Genomic DNA, 26,009 nt, shown 5'->3' with positions numbered 1-26,009 from the left:
GCTGGGTTGTTTGAAATGCAAATAAGGAAAAGTCACCTAAGTCTACATTTTTCCCTAAACATGAAATACAACCTAGAATTTTGACATCTGGCACCAATTTAAAAATCTGGCAACAAAACATTACAACCATGCCACACACAAGTCAATATTAGTTAATGAATGCACTTTGACATCCTGAACAGTTGGGTGTACTTTCTGTCTACCCAGAAATGGAAGCATTCACAAGCTACATTGGCACACGTCTGCTCTGCTAGTATATGATGTCCTGTTTGATCATACATCATTTATGCTACCCTACCTGGCCATAGCCATATGTAGTCATCTTAAAAAGGATATTTGTTATGCCATCTAGGGTTTCCACATGAAAAGGACAAATGTCACATCATATTTTGGGAAGCACCTTTCCTACAGAAACAAGAAGAGGGTCCTCGGGACCGGGAATTAATTTCTATGCTATAACATGGCCTCTAATTCCAATAACTCTTCCTGTATTCCTAACTTCCAGGTAGTGAAATAATGTATTACTTATACAATTCTTAAAACAAACACAATAATTATTTGATCTCTGATTCTGTATCAAGATCTCAAAATAGGCAAAATAGGTAACATGTACACTTTGTTATTCCAAAAAAAACAATTGATTTCCATTCAATACAATGTGGGTGAGTTACCAAAGAAATTCAGGCTGTTCACCTGCCATGGTAATTTTTTACTCAGCGTAATGAATGTGGTGATAGTTACTATTATTACACAGTATATATGTAGCGCCAACATATTACGCAGCTCTTTACAAGGTTCATACTCATGTCACTAGCCTCAAGGGTGCTCACAATTTAATAGTTCACCTATATATGCAATACCATAAAGCAAAGGATTCTAAAATAAACAAACAAATACTTTTTTATTTGCGCACGATTCGATAGTTGAAACCAACAGAGTTTCATTTCAATTACTAAGGTAGGTGAAATATTCCTTGCAAAGTGATAATTCACCTTACTATGTGAACATATGTGCCTAGATTCTATCAGTAAATCAACCCCAATGACAGGTGGGTTTAAAATAAATATAATGTGTTCCCTCACGTAGGCAGTATACTTCATTATCTATTTCCTTTACCTGTTTCCCTGCTGTTTTTTCAAGTCTTCAGCTGGCAATAATTTACTTTGCATTTGTGCTAAAATTGCACAATTACACAGATCAAAACAGTTTTTTCCAACTTCCACCTAGTATCAGAAATGTAAATTTGCACATTAAGAGCCATTTCCAGGTCCCTGATGGTTCCACCATTTGCCATGGAAATAAACTGCCATCGGCTGTAATGTCACTTCAGCTTGAAGAGGCAATTAGTGCTAAATAGTCAGATAAACATGTACGTATGCCTTGCTTTTGAGTATAAAGCTCGGCTATGGCAGTGGAGGAGTTAATGCTATATTCAGACACGTTCTATGAAGTCATTATCACCATTGATGAATTGTACAGTTAGCCTCTGCTGCTGTGTTCTTATTCTATGGACAAATGTTGGAAGATTTTACATGTTGCTTGCAGTTTGGGCAGCCATGTGCTAACAATACGTAAACATTTTCTTCAATTGCTTGACAGTAATAGCAACAATACATTCTCGGTGACTCCGTCTTGACCTACCTGGACATTAATGAGGCATGGAAATGTCACAAATGGCTGTAACATTTCAATACCAATGTTTATGGCATTTGAAGTTTCACAATGAGACTGGGCAGTCACATTTTCTACAGCATCTGGCAGGCTCATTTTTTTTATAAGGGGAATGTGGCAGAGTAATAGATATTTGTAGCTAACAATTCCTGGCTGCCTTGTATTTACAAACTTTAGGAACTATAGGAGAAAGGCACACCAGAGTTACATGGAATATAAAGGATAAAACTCCCTCTTGCATTTGTTTTTCTAATGTTAATAAAGCAGTAATTAAAATTTTTGCAGCAACACTTTTGGTAATAATATATTATGTAAGAAGACAAAGCAATTTTTTTAAAGTAGAAAAGTCACCTTAAAAAGAGACAGGAGTGAGCTATATTGCCTTTTTTGTACAAACGATGACAATTGAACTCATTGAGCGTACACAAGCTTCACCTTTTTTTTTTTTTTTTTTTCCTTTTTGTATTATTAAATATTGTACTGTCAAAGAGGTAAAGGGTTACAATTCCCAAGAATGAAAAGACATGTAGGTGAAAAGACATGTAACAAAGATGAAACATAGAGTATTAAACTGAAAATATAATTAGGCAGTAACTGATATGATGCAGCGGTTTTTTAGAAGGTGAGATTATTGGGAGGAATTACAGAGACATAATCTTTAGGCTGTTTGATAAGATATCAAGAGTTGGTGTCATGTGAGGAAAGTTCCATGGCTCAATGGTTGTTCTACTGCTTATATGTGACCTAACCTAATCAGGGTCTTAAAGTATGTATAATGTCATTATATGGGTTGCAAGTCTCTGCCAGTCCCTGTGACCAGTGACCAATCAGAGATGTGGGTGGGGGGGGGAGTACTTGTGATGTCATTACATGGGTTGCAAGTCTCCGCCAGTCCCTGTGACCAGTGACCAATCAGAGATGTGGGGGTGAGGGAGTACTTGTGATGTCATTATATGGGTTGCAAGTCTCTGCCAGTCCCTGTGACCAGTGACCAATCAGATGTGTGGGGGGGGGGGGTCATCTGTCATCTATTTTAGTGATAAGGAGTTTGAGAATCAGAACAACCTTCTCCCTATGTTTACTGAACTCTGGGTAAACCTTTCTCCATACCTGCCTTCAGCTATGATGAGCTCATCTCCCAAACTGCTTTTCATTAACATTTGTTATCAGTCCTGCAATCCTTTACCGCTGTCATATGACACAATAAATCACAAACAAATAACTTTTGTATTCTCTGTGCTGTGTGGGCACATTACACTACCATCTGTGTCAACATTCTTTTAACCTTGTTGAAACCCGTGACTTAATCAACTGCTTTGTGGTTCAGTGGAACTTTAACAGAATGAGATTTCCAGCTCACAGCACTGCCTCTCATACACTGTATCAGCACATAGACATTCATGGATGGACTGCATTTGCATGGAGACCACTCTTGAAAATGCCCTTACATGAAGCTGATACTAATAGAGTTACAGGACAGAAAGCAAATAGCTAGGAGAATGTCACAGATTAAGAGGAGAGGAGGACTCTTGTAGTCCACCAGGTAGGAAATGAGGAGAGCTCCAAACTTCTATAGCTATGTGTAATGCTTTTTGTGTGGAAGTCACAGTGCACAGGAAACAGAACTAATTGCTTTCAGTCCAGGAAAGGGTGATCTACAAATGTGATCTACAACTTGTTTTACAGACACAAAGGGTCTGATTTATATAGACTGGAGAAGATAGACTACCATGGGAGAACCTGCGTGATTTAGCAAACTGGAATGGATCTAGTTCAGGCTTGAAAACATTTGCCAAATAGCAAATTATTTTTGAAAATCCATTTAAGGTTTGAGAGCTTTGATAAATCAGGCCCAAAATATCTATAGCAGTTTGATCATTGTAGGACACTACACCCCATCTATGTGATAACTAACCTACAAGTCATGTACTTCAGTAGCATTCCCAAAAATGCACATAACCTAATATTTGTTAAGTAATAACAATGGTTCGTGGAAGACCTGTTCTTCTTGTCTTAAAAACACAACACCATTTTTTCTGCAAAACATCAGATTTTGAAAATATATTGTCTCATTATGTTATACACAGGTAGGTAGAAAACTATTCATGCAATGTAACCCAAATAAGCACACATTGCCAGGTTTCCTTTGGAGAAGTTATGCTTTATACATTTCATAGAAATATGCTTGATACGTGCTGTGTGTGAAATCTTTTCAACTTAAAATGTAAATACAGTGGAACATTCACATCTATTGGGGGGGCATGAAGCTGGATGATTGAAAACACAGCAGGATGGTAAATACCATGAGATCTCTTGTTTCTAATACAAGAAATACAAGAAGATGTAGAAAAGCTAAGGAAAAGGTAAAACAATAAAGGAATATTCCCCACTATTGAACATCCCCTTTATATCCTACTGGGATTTAATCATAGTGTGTGCAACGGGCCCCTTGTGTTTGTAATCCTAATATTAGAGACCATTTCTCTAGTGATACAGAAAACTCAGTGTTTTCAGATCTGTTGTGTAAAGGCCCCCAAACATGATATTCATTCACCTAAATCCAGACATCTCTAGGGCCCCCTGTGCTTCTGAGCCCCCAAGCAGTCACAGATCCAGCTATGGCTATAGTTATATCATTGATTACATGTCCTAGTTTGACCACAAACCCCCAGTCGGAGAACTCAGCTCTACGTTAAGTCTTCCCCTTTTTTTGGGCTTGGCCAAGTTTTTTTTTGGCATACAATGTATGCATTGATTTTCAGTATATCAGCAAAATATAAATTAGACTTGTACCAAAACCTAATTAAACTTCTAATAGTAAAGTTACTCTTCATGTATGTATTTATTAAAATCAATATTTACCGGTAAATTTAAATGCTATTAGTGCTACAAGTACCCACATCCAACACATCCGTAAGAAGGAAGAGCTACACAGGCGGGCAAAGGTGGTGTGCTGACAGTGAAAGCGGAGACATGATTCATCTGTTCATTCCTCAAAGTCAGTCTTAGGTGAAGGAGCTGACCAAGCTATCAGTATTACATAACGTGGACCGTGCACTGTTTCTTTTGTTTATTTTTTGGTTAATTTTTTCTTTCCAGGTGATAAGCGTTCTGTAATTAAACTTATATATTCCCCACCCTCCCTAACCCAAGCAGTCTTTATATCATTTATAGATCTGCCATGCTCTGTGTCTCCATCATTTTTTTTCATCAAGCTCTATAGAACCCCAAAAGTAGGGGGATCAAAATAAAAATAGCAAAAATATTTACAAAAATAAAAATACCAATTTAACAACCAAAGGGAGGAAGCAATCCTATCACAAGTCTGCTTTAAAAGCAGGTATAAGGCAAGTAAAAAAAAAAGTCAGGTCACCAACCGGGGAGTGCTGTCAGAAGTTTGTAAATTTCAATATTGGATGAAGCAGAGAAAACATCTTCCGTATGTTTATTTTTACTGCGTATATAGCTAGCTGTGTGCCTGGAGTTAAACATTCATTGCTTAACTGGGAGGAAAAATTACAGATTTCATGAATCAGCCCAGTAAGTTAATTCAAGAAAAGAGGACCCAGTATACCTATAATATATGAGCCTTTCAGATGTAGAGAATAAACTACCAGGAGAATGACTTAAACAACTATTTGGAAAATGAAAAAGTCAAAGTATGCTCCAAAACATTGTGCATTAGAGATCGATTTGATGAGTCCATGCAAAATGACTGAATTGCTAAAGGTTTAAACCTTTACTTATTCCAAGTAAATGATGATTTGGAAAAGATCATTTAGGTTTCTATTTATAAAACAAGGAATCTGGCATTCCCTCAAAAATTCCCTTGAGGGAATCAATTACTAACTTGAAACACATTGATGTGGTAGAATCCCTCAAGGAAATATTTGCGGGAATGTTAGATTCCATGTTTTCTAAATAGATCCCTTAGTAAACCATCCCCTGTCCCTTTGTTATTTTTCTGTAGTTATACAAAGAAATAACTTTTGTTTAGTAAAAGAGTGAGTTACCATTTGTAGTCACTAGATGGCGACTCTTTTCTTTCTTACATTGCCTCCATTCTGTTCAGAGACTGCTACTCAAAGCACAAAAAACAAATCAAGATCTGAGATAGTCAGAAATAAAATTTAGAATAGCACCAAGCACTGCATTAGTTTAGCAATGACAGGATGGAGTGTGTTTAGACAAATGTTCTCAAAGTAAATGTAAAAGAATAATTTCAACATTCAAAAAAAGACAACATTCAACAAAAAAGAGTTTTCCGCTCTTTGTACTAGTAATAAAAGTAAAGGTGGCACAATGGGGAAGAAGTAAACATAACTGAAAACATCACTGCGCTTCTAACCCTTCCTCACGTTATTCTGTCCACATTAGTAGAACTTGCCCGTACTTCTTATTCCTTATTGACTACTTTTTGTTTGTTTGTATTGCTTATCTAATGGCTTCAAAACTTTCTTAACCAACAATCAGGAAAAAGTATGCAGTAGTTCTGAATTTCCTAATGCTTGTTTCAGGTCACCGACTCAAAGGGACCTTTTTTATTAAGAAGTGGTGAAATAACAGATCTTTTAATTCATCATTGTAATGGGGGGGATCATTTTTTTTTTTTTTTTGGTGCTCATCTCTTAGTTAGTTGATATCTATAGACTTGCACTGCGGCCACATACATCACTTGAAAATACACATCACTGATACACAACCTATGTTTAATTCCAATTTTAAAGTAACAAACACATACTGATGAACTACAAAGCAATGATTAGGCTTCAGTGCGTTGAGGTCCCCTTCAAATATGGAGTGAACATGTTTTTCACCAAAGAAAGTGTAAAAAATAATGCCATTTTCTGATTTCCTTTTTTATAAATGACCCAAAAAATTAAAGTTAGAGACAGGAAGTTAAAAAACATATTCAGAATTAGGTTAGCAGGGATCATATTTCTTATATCACCAATATCACATTTGGGTATAGGGTACATAATGTATATAATTATAATAACATTTGAATTTTTTTTTCAGACTACAATCCTTTTATCATCTTGGCCTTGGTCCAGAAATCTAGTGGTGTGTAGCCTTATTCTCCAATAGTACATGCAAATATCAAATAAAGAAACAAGCAAACAGTTATAAAGTTAAATATTTATAGTTCAATGTTTTGTATGTTTGAGATTTAAAGAAAAGGCAGGGATGTTATGGATGTGTAGATTTGACAACATGCAAAGTTTTTACTTCATAAGCATGCCAATTCTTTGTTTAATGGCTCTTAAACTGAAATACACGTGCATACATATCAGCCATTTTCTCTACCAGCCATTTTTCACTCAAAGGTCATATGATAATACACATAAGCATGCACTGAGCACTGCCATAGTGATTATTGGCCCTGTCAGTTCCTAGCATGGTGCATAAATCTGGTACACCCATTATTCTTTATGACTTCTGTTGAACACACCAGGGCTTTAAAATAAATACTTTTGAATATGTCGGAATCAGATAACAAAGGTAACCAAAAAAAGTGCTGCTTGTCCTCCTCTGAGATTTGTATTTCAGACTTTGAGGAACCCTTTGTTAGAGACGAGATATAGAAGGTCCTTTGAAACTCCAGTTATTTTTTTCTATACTAGGCCTATAACAATGATATTTCAGCAAAATCATATATACTCTACAAGGCATTTAACTTATAAAATGTATTCATATTAAGTGCAAGCTCGAAGCCTGGGTTTAACAATGGAAAAGTTCTACCAACATGCAAAAATTCTGATACTGTTTTCTTAATAAGATTTTAGGCAAGTACTTAGAGAGTACCTGGCTGAAACAAAATTTAGGCAACCAATTTACAATATTTAGGAAATCCTTTACCCTAGCAATACATAAGTAAAATGAAAACATCTCAAATGGAATTAAGAGAAAACTGCCCAGTTCATTATCTACAAAACCAGAGTGAACTAGTTAATTATTGTTCCATTCAAGATTCACACAGCTTTGAGCCAAGAATCACTCATATACCCCATAACATTTTATTAGCAACATTGGTTAATTTTAGATGAAAGTTATATTGAGCAAAAACAATGATAAATGAACCATTAGAATTGAGAAATACATGTAAATTGTGACCCCTTTGTATATTTTGTTACTTACAGACACAAATATCCAGAACCAATATGGACTGATTGTGATTACTATACCATGCCACAAAATCAGAAGTAAGCTATCCTGAGATACATCCAATGATCTATATATTCATATTGTTCCCTACTAGCCAGTCACAGGGCACATACAAAGCTAGCTTTTCAAAAAATTACTAAAAGGAACATTGCCAATGATCAACCCCTCTATACAGCCAGCCATCACACTACATTCACAATTTATAACAACCTTCAGGGGACAGGTAACATTGCAGTGGGATGTATTGTAAATCTAATTGGAAAGTAGAAGAAATGGCAAATTTGTCAGGTTTCTTTGGTAGAGAATATTAAACAAACTTACCCTGATGACGTATCTTGAAGAATTTTTATCATCTAAGTTGACTGTTAGTGAGAAGAAGACCGCAGTGCTATATACTCCTTGTGTCTTATAAAGCAGCTCATTAAAGTCCCATTTGTATTTGGCTTGATCTGGAAAATCCCATCCTCCACAATCCTCCAAGACCTGTAGCATTGGGCGAATCCCTAAACGGTCAATCTCTTGCATGTTGAGACAAGATCGGAAGAATTCTTTCACTTTCCTTTCGGAAGATCCTCTATGCTTTCTGCGCACCGGCCGCAGGAGAAGTTGTTGGAGCTTTTCTTCATTCTCTTCTCCTATAGCCGCAATGGTACCATAGATGAGCTTGTCTTCTGGTATTCTATGCTTTCTAAGCCAACCCCCACAAGCAAATGAGTAGAAGTCATTGCAAGGGGGTATTGTTGGATCTATATTGTTGCTGATCGTTTTGGAAGCCCTCATAAAAGCTTTCCTCTCTTGGCATTCATCCAAACATGGGCCATCTTGTTCCAAAGAAAGATATTTTAATACCAACATACCCCCCAATATGGCACACAGACCTACTGCAAAGACCAGCCCTGAAAGCAAACAGGTCTCTCTTCGGCTCCATCGTGGGATTCCTTTTGTCTGCTTTTTGGAGCTCACCTGGATGTTGAATCCATTGGAGAGTGTACTACTACTGTTAAATTTGCTCACATATCTAACTTCTTGGAAATCATCATAGTGGGCTGTGAGAGAATAGGTTTTCTCCATGTCTGCTAAACTTAACATGTGTTTTGAAAGTTGATTTAGAAGTTGCAGAGATAGAAATAGAGCTGTGGGAGTTTTAATGTGATTCCAGTATCCTAGTAAGACGAACCTGTAAAATATATACAAATTATTAGTATCACGTCTGTGCACCAAACGACATTTCCTAATATCTCTCTAAGGGATATATCTATCAATGTTTTCAACCAAGATTCACCTGTCCCAGAGTTTAATAAAAGTTGGTGTAAGGTAGAATTTGGATTCAATATTTTTAATACGGAGACCCTTTGAGAAATCAGATGTTTTATACCGGTTTACAAAGCACAAAGAATCATCTATGGTCCATAATCCTCTTTTACTGTTTAAAATCTTCTAAATAGGAATTTGTAAATTTGATTTCAAACAAGTTCTACATATATGGAGTCACATATTATCACATCCTATCATTACATGATGATGTATCGTGAACAGTGATCAGAAAGTTATCATGCAACAAAAACACCGATTTAACACCACTGTATAGTAGAAATGGTCTGCTCTGTTCCTGGAAAACTCTGTGTTTCCAAGGTGACCAAAAATAAATTTCAATCTTGTTTCTCAATATAATATATGTATTACACAAATGTTTTATGTTCTCCTGAATTTTTTCCAAAAAATTGCACCTGATTGGTAGAACTTTACACTTTTTCAGGTTATTGGGCCTTATTTTTAAGGCTCTCCCAACCTGAATAGGATACACTTTCATCAGTGAAGCTGTGTGATCCAGCAAACCTGGAATGGATCTGGTCCAGGATTAAAAACTATTGCTAACAAATATCAAATGACTAGGAAATCCATTCCAGGTTTACTGGATCATCCAGCTTCACTGATAAAAGTGTATCCTCTCCAGCCATGGAGTGCTTTAATGAATCAAGCCCAATAATTTGGAAGTGATTGAACCTCACACAGAGAATAGCATTTTCCCAAACAACAGCACTGTCAAACCCATTGCAAGGCTATTGACATTAAAATATTTACATAATTTTAACAAACAAAAAATCTCCCCCTGACCTTCATAGATGCAGACAATGTGAGCTGATTCATCCTCAATGTTCACAAAAGAAAAAAGTAATTCAACTCATTCTCTGAGGCAGCTCATTTCATCCTACCCTCCTCTTACAGAGCACCTGCTCTGTGTTTACTTTGAAAGGCTTGTAAATCACTACAAGTGGGGTTGCTGAGCTGCAAGCAGCTTTTCCCCGTAGCAGCCCCATATAGAATGAATAGGGGCAGCAGTGAATGGTACAGTACCACTCACTGGCACCAACTAACAAATGTGCAGATGCTGGTTCTTTAGGTCCGAGTGACTGAGAAGCTGGCAAGGTGCCAGCCACAGGGAGCTCAATCCTGAGGTAGCCCTGAACCTGTCCTTCATAGTTGTCTGATTTTCCCCATGCCTTAATGCAAGCAATAGGTGAGATTTGCCTCCAGTGTGAAGAACAGATGCACATTTAATATTTATGTAATCTAATAAAAAAGGTAAATCAATAACTGAATCAATAATGTTTTTGATTAAAATTAAACCTACTATATTATTTAGACAAAGAACACTAGATTTGCCTATTGTAAAAAGCCACTTTTGTAATAAGTACAATATAAAATTCTTAGTATATAGGATATAAATACCAAAGTGTTGGTACCCATAGCAGCCAATCGCACTTTATTTTAATGTAGTTATTATTTGAATTTCTGCTACAGTTTAATGGAATTTGCACATTATCTTTGTCATTCATACTGCATTTTTATTGATATGTTTTCTGTTAAGTACTTTAATAAAAAAATAAAAATAAAAAGCCAGTAATAGTTTTGTGTCCAAAGCATCCTCTCCAGCAAATTAAGACTTTCTTTTCTATTTTTTTTCTTTTTCTTGTTACTGTGTTCTACATAATGGATTGTTTATTAAATAATAAATAAATTATTAGTATTTATAATAATAATAATAATATTTATTAGAATAATTTACAGATTACTTTTACATAGCATTACCTGGAAGATACTCAGCTCTAACAAGAACAGGTTCCTATCTGTAGACTAAAATTATGCTTGCCAATAAAAAATTTGGTAACATATGTCTCTGTATCATTTAACCCAGTTGCTGCCAGCCCCCAATTCACAGAGGCATATAATCTGACATCATACATCACTATTTTCATGGTATCCCGGAGCCCCAGCATGTTCTGCATACTCTGACACTCGGTCAGGGGGAGGCTGCCAGAGCTGACTGGAACTGTGCATATTCCTGATTTATTTCAGTAATAATACTCTAACATCATTTCACTTTACGCCATTCCTGTACCTCCTATAAATATGGAACATTCCCGGGCACTGGCACAGAAATAGAATAACCTCATGGCCTTTCCCAAGAAGACATAGGTGTGGACCAGTGCCAGAATACTTAAGGTCTCAATAGTGCCGCAGGGTTAATAAAAATTCATTTTAACCCATTAAGTGCTGTAGTAGCGGATACACTTATCTGGGAAGTGAGCTTGAAACGCATGTCTCACTTCAATAAGCACATAAAAGGAAATGTATACATTTGAATGGGTCATCAGTGTAACTCCTGAATGCCAGTGTGGAATAAGAACCTTTTGATAATGGAACATTTGATACATTACCTATCACATTATTATTCATACTTGTCATTCATAGTTATCGTCTATATATAGTCTATCCTATTTTATCTTTTGATTTAATAATTATATTTGCACATGCATTGTATTGTTGGCTATACCTAATGAAACAAAAAAGTATGTGAACAGTTTTATCTTATCACTAGGGATGGATTGGGTACAAATGTCACCTAATTCAATTTTCTCCTTCCTAACTCTAGTAGGTGTTTTATTGGCAATAATAATTTTAATTTCTTTTAATGTACCTCTGAGGGAATTCAAAAGAAAATCAATACAAAGCAAGGAGTGAAAACAGCTGTAGCATATATCTCTTTTAACAAGGGGAAATTTTCATGCCAAGGTTTGCTTGCAATTATAAGCATAGTTTACACGTTAGTTAAGGCTGAGCTCTAACAAATGATCAAGCAAATTTTGGAAGAGTTGCTATGCCTAAAATTGTGTGTATCACTGGGGATGTTGAATACAAATATAACTGGAATAATATAGCTGAAAACATATTAAACATACATGAGATCAACAAGTGAATATATATTTCTGGCAAAAGGCTAGCTATAGACTGTGTACTATAAAACAGCAATTACGCATTTAAGCTTCAATACTTGCATATGACATTCTGGTATTACTTTGAGTTCTGTTTATGAAGACAAAAGATTTTGAAATAAACATTTATGATGAAACCAGCCCAAATGTTTAAACCAATAAATGTGTATACTTGTTACGAGTTTGCTTAATGCATTAAAACTTTAATTTGCCCATAGAGTGTTTGATGTAAAGAAACCCTGTTATGGAATACAAGAGATTCTGAAAATTCTAACTGCCTGGCTATCTCTGGTTTTAATACAACCTGGCCTCTATTTATAAAACAGGGAATCTGACATTCCTTCATACATCCCCTGTGAGAATCAGTTAGTGCAAATGAAACACATGGACCTGAAGGGAATTTCTGATTCACTTTTTTTAAAAAAAAAAAGAGCCCCTAAGCAACATACAAATATGCACCAATTAATTCAAAATTCTAGTTTTTCTTTTTTTTTTTTTTTTTTTAAATAATAACCCATTTGAGATACCAGGCAGGGTAAATAGTGTTTTTGAAGACACCAGTACCTGTAAGTAGGTAATCAGCTGTATAAAGCTCTGAGCAATGGATTGACTGAACCTATTTAAACCAATGAGTTGCTAAAGAAATTGTATATCTAGTCTCTGAAGGTGTGTCTTCCGTGTACATGGATTCTTTATTCCGGTCTGGCTTCTTGTATCCAAATGTACTATTTCTCCTGGATGCAGGATATATGTTACATTTGTCAATCTGGATTTACTTTCACCTTGCTATGCATTTTTTCTACTTGCTGTGACTTCAGAACAGTTATACTGGCACTTATAAATTCTGATAAATATGTTCTTTCAGTATAGGTTTCTTGGCAAAGTTGGTTTGTATCATAACAGTTAACTCATATTCTATTATCTGGTGCTATCATATTATTTCATGGAACATTTTGCACTTTTACTGCCATTGAAAATCCAACTAAAAAGGACACCCTACTGCACAGCCTGCCTATTAGTGTCTGGTTAGTGCCACCTGTACTGCCGGCACCTTTTTTGGTTGCTACCTAGTGTTGTTTTTATTACATTTTTTATTAAGTATTGCCTGTTGATTGAAATACCTTTCCTGAAACCTGCTAACAAGCCAAAGTTTGCCAAGTGTTCAGTTTCTACCTCTCTCCATTGTCTGGCTGCAAATACAAGCCTTGTCTGCTGCCTATCCGGCCTTTGCTGAGCTCCCATCTGTCATGCACTCTGTGTCTGCTAAGATTCAATCTGCCGCCCTTTGTATTACCGAGGTTCAGTTTGCTAGCATACATCCACTGAGGTTCCCTTTGCTTCCCATACTGACACTAAGGTCATGTCTTCTATCCTGATTTCTAAAACTGAGGTGCTTTGTGCTGCTCAGCCTGCTTCTGCCAATGTCTGGTATTAGTCTAGTTTGACTAGTCGGTTTCATTCACAGCAAGCCATCTCTCCTGAAGTTATTTTTACGGTTCTTTGGAGGTGTAAGCTACTACTCATTTCAGTGTTTTCACGATGTCTCTTGAAGCTGTTAGTTTCTAAACCAAAGGCTGTGTTTCTTAAGTTTGTCCATAAGCCATTTGTCTATTCATTTGCCATACTGCCAAATATATTGGTTATACTTTCAGTGACTGAGTGTCACCAAGCTGCCTGCAATTCTTCTGAACTAATACTTGCTGCTTCTGGTGCCTTGGGGAATGTGCACGTCAGGTGTCTTAGTAAGGCTATGTTTCATTCCATGTGCCAACTCCCATTTTGTATAATTTGCAACTTTTGTTGATTTTAAAGCCCACTTCCCACTGAGCACCACACTAATGTACTGTGAGTTGTAGATTTACTAATTATAATAAGGGCTACCTTAAAACATGAAACTTATTTAAAGTGTTAAAAATGTTAAGGAAGGCTGGTATAGACTGTTTGCCATAGTTAACATCTGTTTCAGCATGTTTAACTGGCTTGCAGATTGTAACTACCTATGTTAGATATTTTAGGCACTACTATGTTCATGCCAAACTTTGGTCTGATTATATTTCTGCAGTTCTTCCTTTTCCTCTTATCAATGTGCTAATTAAATTTGAACCTTAAACATTTCTGTTTTCATTGCATACCTTCTTTTAGACCCAGTGACATACCGGTAATCACAAGATCTTGGTGCTTCTCTACGCAATGCAGAGAGATGGGTAGGAGAGACCAGCAGGTTGAGATACATAACTTCCTGAAGAAACTACAGCACCCTGCCTCAGAATTATTATCTAGAACTATTGATGACTAGATCCAGCTACTCACATACCTAGTGTCACCTAGTCCAACTAACACCACCCATGTCATGGAATCCATGCCTTTCTATCACCTGATGTACTTATAAGCCTGCTTCCTTCTAAGATTACCCATTCCCAGACCTATATGTTTGCCATACATGTACATTTGTGACACATATGTTTGCCACCTTATCCAACTGCAATATTGCTTCCACCTATATTTCCTGGCTTACCTCCAGCTCTGCCTTTGTTACCTAACGTGTGTCAGAATCAGCTTTTAATAAACCTATGCCCATCCATTCAACTACAAACTCAATTTCCCCCCAGTCAAAATACCTAAAGGATCCTGCTGCAAATGAAATTTCTGATCTCTGGTTATTATGTCATCAAAGAAACAGGCAGCTGAACTTTGACCACATATACCTGAAATGGTGGAAACAATACATAAAACACATACTCCAAATGATGTTTATTCTCCATTACTAAAGCATGGCTAAAGAATTTCAGGAAACATAAGGTTAGTGAATTAGTATTAGTAAGCTTTGTGATTGGCACAAACATCATTCTAATCTGTAGCATGACTGAATGAAAATATGCCTTTGACTGCTTAATTGCTGCTGCTCTTTGTATTTTCTGGGTTAGCAGCTTTTTGCCACGCTAAAAGTGAAAACAAATAATACTTAGTGTAGAACAATGAATATGTTTGCATGCCATTGGCCATGTTACACTCTCTATTATAAAGCAACAGTATTTACCACTACTAGGTGTTAAATATAAAAATAATGGAAAGTAAAGTTTCCCCACTTACTTGTGCACACATTTTATCTACATTGTACCACATCTGACTGCTTTTACAATTTCATTGAATATTCAATTTACATTGGAATAAATAACATGGATTATCTAGCTATAGTGGCTCCCACCAAGGGGTGGGATATACTACACAGCAAGTGAACTGTCAACTTGTCAAGGAGTCTTGCAGGAAGCAGGAAAAATTGGCATGTGTAAGAATCTGAACAATTTTAACAAGGGACATATTGTGATGGCAACTGGGTCAGCAAAAATGCAGGGTGGTATTGGTATGCAGTGGTTAGTACCTACCAAAATTGTTTGTCGTCATCCCTCTTCTAGATAGAGAATAGATTGTAGGGTTTAGCAGAAAAGGCATTCCATATGTACTGAGTACGGTTTCATTTAACCTGCAATAAATTCACAAAATAATTGTTCCTTAGATGTGTTCACTGAATATTTAATGAGATACTAAAGACATAAATTACCTCTATGGAGACCTCTAATTTCTATGAAGTCACTTCAGTCACAGCTGAACAATAATGGCATATTGAGAACCATACCCCACATATTAGTCTTTATAAGTGGTAAATACACCAGTAAGACTCTTGGAATTTTTTTTTACCATATTTTGGTTTAATAAATCTAGGGTGCATGTACACACATATAGGTGAAAGTATTTTTGCATGAGTACATACACTTAATAATAGACCGTACCCCTTACCAGTGGAAAACATTTTCTTTTTTCATATATTTACTTTAAAATCAAGCAGTCAATATAGCAGCCATCCATTTCAGAAGCTAAACCAATACCACAATGAATGGGTTCTTTGTATTAATGTATGCATTTATTGATTTTTTAGACCACTCCTTTTACAGGCATTAAAGCTTGGTTTAGTCCGTTAGACTTGGCATGCGGAGGGAAAAGGGGGATATGGAATAGTAATGTGTGCACTTGATTGTCCTTCATTATTTTAAAGGAAAAGTGATGTTTTTTAGAACCCATATCAATAGCAAATGCAATATATAGCCTTCCTAACTCGGGACTTGAAGTAAAGAAGGGTTCACTGTAATATCATTGCCTTGAATACTGTAAAATGAAATAATGCAAAAACAAAAAACTAATAATGAAAAGTAAGGCATAATGATAAAGAACCAAATCAATAAACTTTTGGCATCCAATGGGATTTTAGCTGTGACTTGTTGTTGGACACCTAAACAATGGTAGATAGAGCTATTTTTTTTATATATATATAACTAAGCCAGCACAAGCTTTCCTACCCAATGCTAAATGTATTTATCCATTGTCCATATCCTGTTTTTGCACTACTTGTCAAATTAAAGGCCAACATAATACATTCACATACAACAACTTTGGAGTCAGACCATGTATACCTTTGTTCAGGCTTGTACTTCTATATTTTGTTATATTCCTGCCTAGACGCTGTAAAAAGCACATTTACCTAGCTGACAGCAAAACCGTTATATTTGGTAAGAGCAATGGTTACAATTTACATACAGTCTGTGAAAAGCACTGCATACTGATCTTTAGTGCTTTTGGAACAAGTCAGGAACAAAAGAATATGTAAGCTTTATTGTATAAATCATAAATCATCTCCAACGAGATATATGAATCTACCTCTATACATTAAATATACATGATGGCTTTTATACATTCTTCTTCATGTACCTTCAGCTGCAGTATCTATGTAAGGCTAGTGAATAAAGCAACTTCCAGGATGGGATATAGAATCTCATGTTCAAGGTGCTCACACCAAACTAAAAAAATAGCAAACAAAAATTTTTATATGACTGTAATAAAAAATAAATAATTATTCCTTATTATTAAGCCTGTCTTTAACCAGAGGCGTGTTAAAATTTTCACTGGACCACCAAAAGCCTTGAAAGCCCAAGTGTATTTTCTTGTTAAACAATGAACAGGGTTGTAGAATTGGCTGCAGCTGTACCATAGTAATGTATAGTTATCTGTCAAACTGCCAGTAAGTTCCTTCAGCAGCCTGTTGGTGTTCTGTCTTTTCTTGGACAAAAGTTTTCTTCTGAGAATAGGTGCTAGAGCATGGATAACCAATGTATCTGCTGTCCTAAATGTTCATCATCTATAGGGTGCCTGTGGTCACATACTGAAAAATTGAAGGAGGCAAATATGTATTGTGCACTGCAGACAGCTGCTGAACAAGTTCTTAGGATTTTCTGACTTCTATAAATACAGGATTTCAATTTCATGTTCCTAAACTTTATAAACATTTCTTCATTTGATATCTTAACCTTTGATACCTAAAAATGTATGTAAAACAACCACACCAACCTCATCTGAAACTAAGATTTGTTATAGAATGTTTGATCATTTTGAATATTCAAACAAATCCAAGTTGTTTTTAACTATTTACATATTACATTTACATATTACATTACTATAATGCTTTATGTAATACATTCATTTAATATATTGTTGGACCTGATGAAAGTATACCATTTAGGAGCAACAAGTTTACTATACAAATAAATCTCTATATACAGTGTGTATGCAGTTGTCCATGTGAGTTCTATCCTAATTCTTGTTAACCACAGATATAAAGCATAGTTAAGAACTGTATAAAACCTACCCCTAATTCAGTTTTTCCTAATATTACAGCCAGACATAAAAACACATTGAAAAGGCAGTACTTACACAGGCAGAGATGACAAGGCAGGCAGCTCTTAGTCCACAGCTGATGCTGAGCTGAGTCTGTGGAAGGCACTATTGTTCCATGCAGACTTCTCTCTGTATGGGCAGCTGTGCTCCTCACCCTGCTGTACCTGTCACTACACTGAGAGCTGTGCTGCAGCATATAGGAGCCAGGGGATCATTGGAGAGATGTGAAGAGGAGGGGGACACAGGCAGGAGGGTGGGACAGTCTCTGCCTATAACTATCTCTGTCCCTGCAGTCTGTACCAGAACTAAAGCATATTATTCTTATTATTCCCATTATGCTAATTCCTAACTGTAGACTCCAACCAGTCTTACATCATATCCCAGATTTGGGAAGTAATTTTTGCATAAGAAAGAGTATCTTTTCAGAGAGAAGTAGTGTTAATGCATCCTGCTAACATCTGATCTCATATGGACAGTAGTGGTTAAAAAAAACCATTACCAGGGGTCCCTTGGTTGTTACTAACTGTCCCTGCACTTTATTAATAAGTGATCTGCTTAACCCTTAAAGTGAATGTGAAAGAACTGTGCTGTACCAGTTTTTAGGAGTTTTAAACTTCTCTAGCTCTAATATTTGGAAGCATGCAATATATAAACAAAATAAATGTCTAGGAAATGAAATATATATTTAGTCTTAGATTTTCTTTGCAGTCCTTTTATAATAAATAAAGAGAAAAGTAATAAACATAGAAAAAAACTGTACAGAAAATGTCAGTATGGGTGAGTTTTATAAATATAAATGATTTCTACATGCAGTGAAAAAGACTGAAGTTTAAACCTGTGTAACAGATGATGACAGCTGGTAATATTCACTGTGTGTTAATAAAAAGCCACTATAGGGCAGTGATCTTTCTTTGTATATATCCAAGTAAAATATACTTCCTGACTCTTTTGTTTTCTACTATCCAATTGATATTACTCACTGTAAGACATTCTTTACTATAAGATTATTGCTTATAATTAAGTTAATGATGTCTCCTGCTAAGAGGCGGCTTGCCTCCTGCCAGTTCCCTATACACTCAGGTCCTTTGTCTTTATTTGCTTGTCTCCTGTTCTAGAAAAGAATGGGTGACCTTGCAGGGTGGTCGCCTGGTTTCCCCTACCCAAGAGGCTCACAGGTCTCATTTTCCAAAACACACTGAAAGGTTACTGTCTCCCATGATGGCCATGAGAGGAAGGATACGAACAAAGCTCATCAAATCCAAGCAAGTGAAAGAGGAATGGCAGCAGCTTGAGACAGATAGTCTACACTGTGCGACACAATAAGCTATTCTTTTGTCATTAGGATAATAGATATAAATTTAAGTCTTTTATGTGACTTATTTGTTTTTAAATCTCAGAACAAAAAACCTGAGTACAAAAACAATATTGCTTGATAGTCACAGCATTAAATTCTCTTTAAAACTTCTCATGATTGATTAGACAGGACAACTGTATTTTGTTTTCTACACAGTGTCATTTCACATTACAAAGGTCCTTCCCTCATTATTGCTAGATGTGTTATAATGAGCTCCATTCACAAGTACACAAGAAGGCTTCCTAAAACTAAAATAGGAGGCCACAGATTCTCCACCAAAGTCACAGGGCCTCTGTTTCAAGAATCAATGAGTAATTGCAGCTTTTCACTCTTGTTATTGCCAAGAAGTAAAGTTATCTGCAGTTACCAAAATAATCAGCGGATTTACTAAAGTTTAGGTTGTTTACTTAGCAATATGAATTGTCTCTTTCCTAAGAAAGCTTAGTGAATGTTGTAAAAATTACCTTTGCAAAGAATACCAAAATCACAAGCAAGGTTATGTTTAAAACAAGACTTTTGATTGCACATGATTGGATGGCTGAAACCAGCAAAGCTTTACCTTATTCACTAAGCTAAGTGAATGATATTTTGCAGAGCAAAAAAATTCACATTGCTATTGATCAGCATAAACTCCTTTAGCAAATCAATCCCATAGTCTACTATTACATTTTTTTTCACTGCACATACAATACTAGTCATATAGTAATTATATCCACACCATGACTGGTCTGAAAAACTCAGTCTCTTGTGAGCTGCTCAGACTATTTTATTAACACAATGACATTTCCTTCAGACTGAACAATTTCTACACTTGGCATATTCTATGTGGCAGAACTGCCAGGACATAAAGTTAATTGTTCCTTCGGGCCTTGCAAAATGTGGTCCTGTACACAGATAAAACATGTGGGACAATGTGAATTACATACCAGGGCTGCTTTCTAGTCCCAGTCCATCTGATCCATGCTCTGTTTCAGGCTTGAAGGAACATAGCCTCAGCATATAGCCTCAGCATTTCTATTTTGCTGTTTCCAACATATTATTTTATGTATACTGCTTTCATGTACATACTACTATTATAACTATGATGTGGGCTTAATGTATTACTTTCTCTTTTTCATGTCCAATCAATTCCTCTGTACCAAATGTATCCTAAGCTTTGCCTTGTAGCATCTATCTCTTAAATATTAAATGCAGAGATTGCACAACAGTAATAGCATTTAGCAGTATACCCTGCATAAAATTGGAGACAATACATTACCTTTGTTTTGTTTCTGATGTACACTACCCAATTTGTGTTGTGATCTATCTTGCCATTGCCAAGATATAATGCTTGTTATATCCCTTCTACACAAAAAGCATGGCCAGGGGAGGTCGAACCATCTACCCCAGCTTTGAAATGAAAACACCACCCCCCTAATCCTGCTTACCAACCAAACATACCCATTAATGACACAGACACCAATATGCACTTAATGGCTGGCGAGCAGCCGTTTATTAAACAAATTAATAAATAACCAATAAACAACCCATAAATAACAAATAATTAACATATAAATAACCCAATAAATATTAATTAACTAATAACCCTAATTTAAAATAAACTTTCATGAATATTAAGTAACCAAATTAACCTCCCAATAAATCTAACCAACTAATAACCGAATATTCCAATTATTACACATAACCATCATAACAATAACCACCAATAACAAGATGCAAAATTCCCCAACTAACAAACCAACCAGGCTGCAGGTCTCAGAAGGCAAAATCTGCTCCACCAGTAAGTTAACCTTTAAGCAACTCCTCAACAGGTACCTAGCCGCCCAGCACTGCCTCAGGGGCCACGACCATCCTTTAAAATAAATTGGGGTGGACCCTACCAAAGAGGATCCCCCCAGCCACAAACCATAACAGACCATGCACAGGATCTTTGCCTTCCAAAAGCCCAACCGCTAGGGACCCACATGCCTACTAACATGCCCCCCCTACCGGCTAATAGGGAGGGCGGGGAAACTTTCTTTTTCTAAAAGAGGGCCTCCCACTTCCGATCCACCCCCTTTAGGCCCTTGCATACCATATCTTCTCCTACCCCCCTTCCACCGCTAGCTCACTCCCTCCCCCTAGCTGGCCACTTACACTTAACCCCTTCTAACCCCACTCTAGGCCTTCTCCCCCTGTCATGCAGCCCCTTGGCTTAATGCTTACAGCTCCGGGCCTCACTGTCCTGATCCTAGGGGCATATTGGGCTTGAAAGGAGAGAGGACCAGAGGCCTATACCAGGTGTGTGGTTGGGTATACGTTCCAGACTCTTTACTCATGGTTCTGTGCTGGTTGTATTGTGTTTACTATTTTATATTACTTGACCTATCTGTTGATCTAGGCACAGCTTGTGTATAGCATTATACATTTTAAAGTTTGCTTACTATAGTAACTTCCATGTTCCTTTCTACTGTACAGGCCAGTAGCTCCTAACGGTCATTGTTGGGAGAATTTTCTTTTATGTCTTTATGCTTTAAAGTCAGAAATCTAAGCTGAACTATAAATTGGCCATATAAAAGAACTAGGTAGGGGGGATGTTAAAAAATTTTGAAACAGTCCTGAAATCTGAAGTCTAAAAATATCTGACTTGAAATTAAAAAGGTTGAAAGATTCTCTGTACTAATATTAGTTTATTGAAAACAGCAATTAAGAAATATTGGATATGCAACAAATAAATATAGGTTATGGTGTATGAGGAGTGAATTAAAGATTTTACAAGATTTGTGTCCAGATGCAATAAAAGCCTAGATGTCAACCAAAATTTAGCATCAATAGTATGACAGTAGTTTGCCTACCTATACAATTTTACGTGTTATACATTTTTATTTGTATAAGGTTATATTCTTCCCCTCCAACTATTTTTTGTACGCTTGCAAAAATTTAAATAAAGACAAAAATATAAACAAAAATGTGCATGTGTGTATATAAACAACTTGGCTGTGGCAGGGCAAAGCAACTTACAGTTCCAGCTTTCGATTTCACTCACACAAATGAAGACACAAAGATGTATGGTCCAAATGGCCGAGCAGTCGTTTACTACAAATCTTTATGAAAAGAAAAACAATAACAGTAAATAGCAATAATCCACAATAACTATATAAATTAAAAAACTAAATATTCCTAACCATTAGGTTGCAAATCCTCAAAGTCCTCGAGAACCTCAAACCCCCTCCCTATAACACATTTAAGTATTCCAAATACCTGACCTCACTTCCCCAACCTATATAGCCTTGAAACACCTTTTATCAATCCCAACTTGACCTCCCCCTTTTACTCTCATTATCTCTCCCACCTGCTCGCCCTTCCCACCCCGTCATGTGGGCCTTCCCCCCAGCTCCCTACCCTCGCCAGTTCCAGGCCTTCCTATACATTTTTGTCTACATATTTTAAACAAATAGTTGGGCTGCTAACTTTTAAAGGGGAAACATAGATGACTCCTTAAAAATATTTATGCAGGGAGTTGGTAATGTACAGATCACAGGCTAGGAAGCCGCTAATCAGGTATTACATTCTGTTTGATGATTTGCCATGTTTGAAAAGTAGGTATGTAGGCTTTAGTTAAAAAAGTGCAGCTAAAATGTATACTTTCTTTAAAAAAAGTAGAATATGGTCTCTTGACCCTTTGGTCTTGGATCTTACATCACCTTTTGTTCTGGTGACAACTGTATATACAATTCCCATTGCAGAACCATAGATATTTATAGAAAATGACAGAATGCTTCAATACATTCGATAAAGCATATTATTACTTACAGATTTTACCCCTTCTATAAACAGGATTAGAAAACTGCAAAAATCATATATTTGTCATTAATGGTTATCCTTAATTTAAACTAGGAATATGAGTAGTATGATATAAATTATCCTATTTACCTAACTTTTTCACATATCCTTGATTTATCTTTGGCAAGCAGGTTGGAACATTGCCCCGGAGTTGTATCTGTTTTGTGTCCAGTTCAGGGCGATGCTTTTATTGTGCTCTCCTATGGATAGGGAAGATGCTTTTACCTGAAGCTGTATTCACACTGTGTATATCTTTCACACGCAGCATCAAGTTTAGTTGTCTACATTCCCAATACACACATGAATGTAAACTGCTTTATAATTCAGGGCCATGTAAAACTGCATTGCAGATGAACATAAACATAAATACAGCCGAATGCTCCTGTCACCAGTGGGTGAACACATTCCAGATTTATAACTTATCAATTACTAGAAGCTTTCACTCTATCTCCCTTATAAATCCAGAAGGTGGAAATACATTTGCTGGAAAGGAAGCACATGGCACTGAGAAGGGCAGCGATGATTCTCAATGTGCAGAAAGTTGGACAATAAATGAGAGGGAATCCAGTACTAAAATGTCCTAATCATACAGATCTGTGATAATCCAGGGCTTTGTATAAAAGTGTCTGAACAAGAAATGCTTTGTCCCTAGCATGTGTCACATAATAAAAATGAAATAACACTCTTCTACAAACACATTTCTTCCCAAAACATAAAATGGCCTGTAATGTAGTCCGTGCAGTGCATTCATTAGTTTTGATTCTCTTGATCAGACTAGGAGTATTTTTTGCAATAGAGAGAAATACCTGTTGATTGTGACTGTAGGAAAAATGTACCATTCTAGTATCCTGTAGACTGAGCTGAAATCTTCCTTAAAAAAAGGGAAAACATGCAACCACTGGCTCCTGATGCATTTTTGTTTGGAATAGAATAAAATAGACCCAGATGCCAGACACACTGGGTCTAACTTAATAAAGCTTTCCAAAGCTGGAGAGGAAACAGTTTATTCAGTGAACCTGGGTGATCCAGAAAACCTGCAGTGAATCTGGTCCAGGATATTTAACATTCGCTAACAAATGTCTTTTAAGAAAACCATTCCAGGTTTGCTCGATCACCCAGGTTCACTGATGAAAGTGTATCCTCTTCAGCCTTGGAGAGCATTAACAAATCAGGCCCAATGCAACGCCTGGAAAGTTATTATTTACCCAACATTGGTCATCCATGGATCCAGAACAGTTTGCAGTAAAGATGATGGCTTTGGGGGATACAGCAATGACAGGTTCCTGGACCTGTCATCGCTTTGAGGTATGTACAAAAAGGTAAGTGTGTGCCATTAATATGGAAAAAGCTCACGTGCTGTCCAGCTGTTTTTAGCCAGTATATTTTTTTCTAAATCTTTTTTGTTTTATGGTACATATATAAACATAGGTTATGTTTCATTAATTAAAATGTGCTCCGTAAATATATCTTTTATATACATCATATATATTTATTTTGATGTATATTTATATATACATCAAGGCAATAATAAAAATGTGACATATGTTTAGCTCTACTTCAATATCAAGTCTTAAGATGAATGTCAATAAAATAAAAGAGCCCTGTTTAGTGTACTTTCCCTTCTTATTCTTGGAAATAAATAAATAAACCATGTAATAAATAGCCATAGCCCCAGTATAGTTTCCAGTCCATCCAATACATTATGTGTGTCTAAATAAGTGTACAGGGATATACAGAAGGTACACGGTATGAGTATGATATGAGTCACATATTAATGGCAGAAAATGTGCAGGCTCTTAACAGGCTGACATCAGCACCATTTAAAGTGCAGCGCATATTGTAGACCAGTTAACTGCTTCAGTGCTTGAAGATTTACATTGAATAGTTCAGAGATGTTATGTTTGAAGATAATGGTTTCTCAATAAAGAGTTATTGGGAATGAATACAGTTTATATCAGTAGTAACAGTAACGCGAACTGTAAATATTTTATTTTTACTCTTTTGTGACCCACAAGTGGACATTCTCATGGAAAAACAAAATACATCAGCAAATATGGCTCCCATATTTTTATCTACACAGGTTTGGTTTCATATTAAGTGTTTGAGTCCGTCCGTATTCAGGGTCCAAAGGACTTCTATTTAAACAACAGGCATGGTCACGTGGGGACCCTGGTCACATGCCCAAATCTCAAGTGCCAAGATATAAGTGCAATGGATAGATTTATCTGTTCACTATCCCTTAGTTCCAGCTGAGTGCACATTGATATTTATTGCCCTGCCAACCCCTCCCCAGGTTCAACTGATATCCCAAATTCCTTGTTACTCCCATCAGTCCATCCATAATCAGAGCCCAAAGCACTTCTATTTAAACAACAGGCAAGGTCAACGGGGACTCTGGTCACCTGTCCAAATCTCAAGTGCCAAATTATAAGTGCAATGGGAATTAATCCAGGGAATTGAAACAGGAATTGGAACAAATTTGGCCATACAATTACAATCTGCATCTCCCAGCTCCGGCCTTTGAACAGATTCATCCCCCTGGACTCCAACACACCTCTACGGCTGCCATTCTGAACTGCTATTTCACCAAGCCATCTCTGTGACTGACTCATCCTATCCCACTTCGGGAACTCAGCAAGCTTGTAAGCCTCACTACAACCCATATTACAGGACCTACTCTCATGGACTATTTGCCACATTTTTATTGTATTTTATATGGTTCTCAGCCAAACTCCTCTCCATCACCTCCCTGTTGGGACTCACACAGAACATAAATGGCCCCACACACATCGCCGGACACACTCTAGACCTGGTATTTTCCAAACTTTGCAACCTCACCCTTCTTGACAACTCACCATTTCCCCTTTCTGATCACAACTTTATCACTGTCAACCTATCAAATTCTTACCCCCCTTTGCCACATCCCAGACCTGGTCAATGCCAGAGAGATATCAGTAACTCAGTAACCTTGACCACAACCTATTCTCAAACTGCCTTAC

At 36.6% G+C, this 26,009-nt stretch overlaps 1 protein-coding gene across 2 annotated transcripts in view; it reads right to left on the bottom strand.

Annotated features, from left to right (window-relative positions):
- ECEL1 (endothelin converting enzyme like 1) overlaps positions 1 to 18,030 on the bottom strand; it is a 57,567-nt gene extending 39,537 nt beyond the window's left edge. The window contains exons 1-3 of one of the 2 annotated variants that reach the window (XM_072408307.1): positions 17,871 to 18,030; positions 15,494 to 15,591; positions 8,158 to 9,013 (exon numbers count right to left, since the gene is read on the bottom strand). In XM_072408307.1, the coding sequence (XP_072264408.1) occupies positions 8,158 to 8,925 (768 nt within the window). In that variant the 5' untranslated portion in view covers positions 8,926 to 9,013; positions 15,494 to 15,591; positions 17,871 to 18,030. The remainder of the gene's footprint in view (positions 1 to 8,157; positions 9,014 to 15,493; positions 15,592 to 17,870) is intronic. The other variant, XM_072408308.1, reaches the window with a different exon arrangement.
- Between the last annotated feature and the right edge of the window lie 7,979 nt (positions 18,031 to 26,009).

This window comes from Pyxicephalus adspersus, chromosome 4 (assembly GCF_032062135.1).
Source record: "Pyxicephalus adspersus chromosome 4, UCB_Pads_2.0, whole genome shotgun sequence".
Taxonomy (NCBI): domain Eukaryota; kingdom Metazoa; phylum Chordata; class Amphibia; order Anura; family Pyxicephalidae; genus Pyxicephalus; species Pyxicephalus adspersus.
Note: the sequence above shows the minus strand (reverse complement) of the source record. Positions and strands in the feature narration are given on the sequence as shown.